This window comes from Drosophila gunungcola (genome assembly GCF_025200985.1).
Source record: "Drosophila gunungcola strain Sukarami chromosome 3L unlocalized genomic scaffold, Dgunungcola_SK_2 000002F, whole genome shotgun sequence".
NCBI lineage: Eukaryota > Metazoa > Arthropoda > Insecta > Diptera > Drosophilidae > Drosophila > Drosophila gunungcola.
Window position 1 is genome coordinate 1,126,938 of NW_026453178.1, and position 4,809 is coordinate 1,131,746.

General features: G+C 36.9%; 1 protein-coding gene across 2 annotated transcripts; it reads right to left on the minus strand.

Moving 5' to 3' along the window:
• Positions 1-1,040: 1,040 nt before the first annotated feature.
• LOC128257372 (accessory gland protein Acp76A) lies at positions 1,041-2,436 on the minus strand. Of its 2 annotated transcripts, XM_052988365.1 has the most exons (3): positions 1,438-2,436; positions 1,200-1,369; positions 1,109-1,168 (listed from the first exon to the last, which is right to left on the minus strand). In XM_052988365.1, the coding sequence occupies exons 1-2, from the start codon at positions 2,411-2,413 to the stop codon at positions 1,200-1,202; spliced, it is 1,146 nt and encodes a 381-aa protein (XP_052844325.1). In that variant the 5' UTR covers positions 2,414-2,436; the 3' UTR covers positions 1,109-1,168. The 2 variants fall into 2 exon arrangements, with proteins under 2 accessions (XP_052844323.1, XP_052844325.1); XM_052988363.1 differs by having other exon boundaries at positions 1,041-1,369.
• Positions 2,437-4,809: the final 2,373 nt, after the last annotated feature.

Genomic DNA, 4,809 nt, shown 5'->3' on the forward strand with positions numbered 1-4,809 from the left:
TGTCATTTCCAGGAAGAGAATTTCTCGTTTATTTACATATCTACTTATTTTTGTAACTTAGTTGAATGCAGCATACATCAAATTCCATGAGTTCATTCATGAATAAATACAAACAGATTTTGGTTATTAGCTAACTAACTAAATTACGAAATAAATACCCACCTGCATTATCTCTTGATAAGATCACGCCCCACTCATATTTAATTAAACCTTTTGAGAAATATTTACCAAAATAAATAATCAAATCTTGCAACATACAACATAGAAAAATCTTAAAATGCCGCCATACTCAAGTGCGCACCGCAGGCGAAGAAATAATAATTTATGCATTTTCATTTATTTTCCACACGCTTTTGACCAAAATAAAGTTTTCCATTTATTCTGTGCTCCACTCGTAAATTACAGACAGCTGGCATGATGCGGAGTGGTTGGGGTATTACTTTTGGGGCCAGGCAAAAAATAAAAATCATTATTAAAAGCATCTAGTGCCCAACAAACTGCCCCAACTCCTCGATTGTATCTTGCATTATCTACGCTGCCGTATCTGATAATGATCAACTGCTGGCCGACGCCTCAGTTGCCGCCTTTTTTCTTTATATATATTTTTTCCTTTATTTCGTGTCTTTTTTTTTCTCTTTATTTTGTCTTCTTTGTTGCCTTTTAATTAAACGCTCAAGCCGCAAGCGGAGCTCAAGTCGCAGTCGCTGGCGGAGTCGTGCATCGGCGGCTGCCCCTTTGAGAGAAGTCTCCTCACCACCTCCTCCTCCGAAGACGATCTTATAGAGGTTGCCGCCTCATTCAGTCATTCATGCCGTCATTGCTTCATTATCCATGCGCACATCACTCAACGAACACTCTGTATGCACTCATTCCCATCCCATTCCATCCCATCCCATCCATCGAGAACCCGGTTCCATTTCCAGACCGAATATCCATATTCATCAGCCGATCCATTCGTCTGTCTCCGGCCAAACCCAATTTCGAATTACTGCAATCATTTTTTGAGCTCTCAAAGTTTTTCTTTGTCGCACATCTTTCGGTTTTTTATTATATTCAAACACTGCATTTTTAATCAAATAAAAATTGGGAACAAATCTATTTATTAATAAAAACTGATCTGCTGGGCAATGTTCGGCAACTGTTAGAATGATTTCAGATACTGATATTTTTATTATTATTATTTTTAACATATTCCTCGATTAGTCCAAATCGGAATATTTCTTTAAACAATTCCCTGTAGAAGCCAGGCCTTCCAAGTCATCAATTCGACCAACTGCATAAATATAATCTTTATCCTTAATGACAAAGACAAATGGACGATTGAGTTCGAATGTTGTTATGTTCTGCATATCAATATCATTCACTTTATCTAGAGAAAAGTGTAAAATTGTTTAAAATTGCATCATATTAAAAAATATTAAAAAATATATGGCTTACTTAAAATGTTCCTGGGTCTAATTTCGACCATAGTTTTTTGCATAAACTCATCGATTTTCATGTTAGACTCCAAATAGAACTGCGTACCGTTGAACACCTTGGCCATATTTATGTTTGCTAACTTCGAACTGATGTCCGATTCAAATTCCGCCTTGAATATGGGTATCATTAAGTTAACATCTATGGGATCGTCCAGTTCAGCATTAATCTGTGTGCCCAAATTGTCCAATACATTCTGGCAAGTTACACCCTTTCTCGGGAGAAGAAACAAAATGCCAATGTCTGTGGTTTCGAATTTGATAAAGATACCTTTGGCCTCGTCCGTGGCCATTGTTTCCATTTTGAGTAAAGAGTGCATCATGGGCACGCATATTGGCGCTTTTGATCTGCCTGCAAAATATCTGTTGATTTGAGATTTAAAACGAATACTCCATTGGGGAGTTACTGACATTCCACTGAGGGCTACCAATTGCTTAGCTCTTTTCACCCTTTTGTCGTTTGCATAGTCGGTCAATACCCTATCCACATTATCCAACACCCACTGGTTGACAGTGCGTGCGGTTCGGATATCCTTGGCGTAATCATGCTTCCTGGCATTTGCCATCAGCAAGGAGAATATCATTGATATTTGCTTTGAAAGCGGCTTTTCCTGAGGCACAAAAACTCTATTGGCCATCCAGAATTTCGCCCTTGATGCTTTCCTAAATCTACTGGCCAGTGCTTGCATTTCTTTTTTAACTTCAGAGTTTCCCAATCCAATAATCAAATCTTGCCTTAGTTTCCCATCATTTAAAATCGCTTTGCCGGCATAGATCTTAAATAGGATCATTTCAATGTCAAACAAAAATAGTAAAGAATTCCCTTCAATCTGACTTCCGATTTCCTTAAACAGTAGAAGAGAACGGTTTTGTGGTTGAGCTGCACAAAAATACAGCAAAACGCACAGCACTGAGAAAGCTAATTGAAGCTTGAACATTTTTCACAAACTAATAAGACTTCAAGGGGTATGATATTTAAGTAAATGGATCGTAGTATAGGAACAAATTTTAACTGTCACGGATAATATTAAAAAATTGGCTTATGAAACACGAATAAAATTGATATAACACGGATTTAGACACTATTATTTAATTGTAATACTTAAAATAAGAAGTGCATATTGTACTTTTATAAGTATTTTCTTTGTGAGCAAGAATATAAACATTCAAATGCCAATATGTCTGGCCACAGAAAGTTGTTTTATTATCTCTTGAAAACAAAAAATAATTGCTAAACACATCTTGCTCAGTGTTTGGTTTTAATTAAATTTTCATGTTAGGCGGTGGGAGTTTTAAATCTTAGACATGCACTTCCATCCATCTGAATGTGCTATCCACCCACCCCACCATGCCACTCATACGTTAATCGCCTCATGCGTCACTTGCATCCTGACGCATTCCAATTCGCCTCCAGATTTTCCCGTCTGCGTGGGCGTGGGCGGCTTTTCCTCCGACTTCAGACTTCAGCCAGCTGTATGACTATGACTTCGTCCATGGACAATATGGTCGCTGCCTGGTGGGTGCCTTGCGGTTTTCTGATTTATAACACTGTTTACACGCCCTGCCAAAAAGTTTGATTTACTGGCCATTGGGCTGGTGGCCACACGTGTGCCCATTCGATTGTCATAACTCATACGACACGTTGGCTTGCGCCAGCTAACAAAAAGGACTCACGCATGCGCAGACAACGGCAAAATATTGTTTGTAGTTAGTTAAACATATAAAATTATGTCAAACTTAAATAAATATCCTTATTTTGTATTTTTTTATAATTATATTTAATTAAATTTTCTTTTCATAACCCTAAGTCTCAACAATATCCGTCATAGCGATGCCCTGCCACTTGGGATTGCCAGCAGTTAACTGGAACATGTACGGTCCTGTGGGAAACGGGGTCTTCTCCAGCATTATGTCACTAAGGACCATCTTTGAAACAATAAGATCATGCTGTAAAGTATATATTGTTAATTTAAATTTTAACACAATGCAGAGAGGTTTACCCACATTATATGCATTGGTGTAATTCAGCATTGTTGCGTGGAAAATTCTTACAAGCACGTTCTTTATTGGTAGCTGATGAATCTTGGTGTAAATAAATATCCCAATTTTGCCACGGCCCAATACCTTTAATTCGCATCTGTGTAAAATCACAAAATGTCTTATCTATAACACTTGCATTTTATATTGGTTACTTTGAACAGAGAATCTGATTGGCTTATTTGATTTATTATTATAAAAAGTATGGCTGTGACCCAGAACACTCTGAATGTTCCCTTCTATGTTAATCTTTTGAACTGAAACCCAGTCGATATTAAATTATGTATCTGAACTTGTTTAAAAAATATTTTCGATTTAGTTAACCAAAATAATAATTTGGAAAACCGTCGATTAAAAACCTTTTAAGTTTTTGTGCACCAATGATTTTCACATAATAAGTATTAATTATGATTATAAATCCACCCAACAAAAAACTGAAAGTTAAGTCTTAATAAGTGTGTCTTAAAGATAAACTACAGACAGTATTAAAGTATAAGTATTAAACCACTTACGATTTATTTTGATACTTTCGTGGTAAAAATTAATACTCATCTTAATGAGACATTTTTCATACCAAGGAGTTAAGTGTAGCAATAGTTTAGTTCTTATGAAAAATTTGTTGTCGAGTGTAGAAATCGCCAAAAGCTTCATAGCTTTATACACGTGGTGAAATTCAGCGTTGTTTCGCGGACAATGCTAATGGATCTATACCCATTTTAATTAACTATGAAACTCTATTAAACTTGAGGTCATCAAAGCTCTGCCGCTCTTTTTCCCTGCGATTACAAATGCATTTCCTACATGACTAACTGTTCACGCTGCATCCAAAAACGCAGCCATGAAGAAGATGATGATGATGATGAAGTATATGCCTGATGCTTGATTAGCCGGACAAACCCGATCCTCCTTCTCCAGACCCGATCTCCTCCCCATTTTTTCAATGTGTGCATGTGTCCATTTTGCCTGGCCCGCAGGCGGCCACCTCACACATTCGCCCATCACACACCTTTTGATGTTTCACCGACGTCTTGGCCAAGAGTCGGATCCATCCGGACAGTTTCAGCCACGTCGAAAGCCACCCGTGCGAAAAATGTGAGATAAAAGATCGGTGATTCGTTCGTTCAAGTCGAAATGTAATTATACCCTTGCGTTTTTAATCTATATCTTTTGATTTCATTTTAAGAATATTTCACATATAAGAAAAGGATGTTTGAACCTTATTGTTTTTAAAAAATTTAAAATAAAGGGAACGGTTTTATTACAATTTTTTATTAACTTTTTTTTACTGTAGTTACTT

What these genes read in the sequence shown, in the direction of transcription:
- LOC128257372 (XM_052988363.1), bottom strand. Translation starts at nt 2,413, where the DNA reads ATGTTCAAGCTTCAATTAGCTTTCTCAGTGCTGTGCGTTTTGCTGTAT. An exon ending in TAGACCCAGGAACATTTTAA is followed by an intron (nt 1,370 to 1,437) that starts GTAAGCCATATA and finishes ACTTTTCTCTAG; the next exon opens with ATAAAGTGAATGATATTGAT.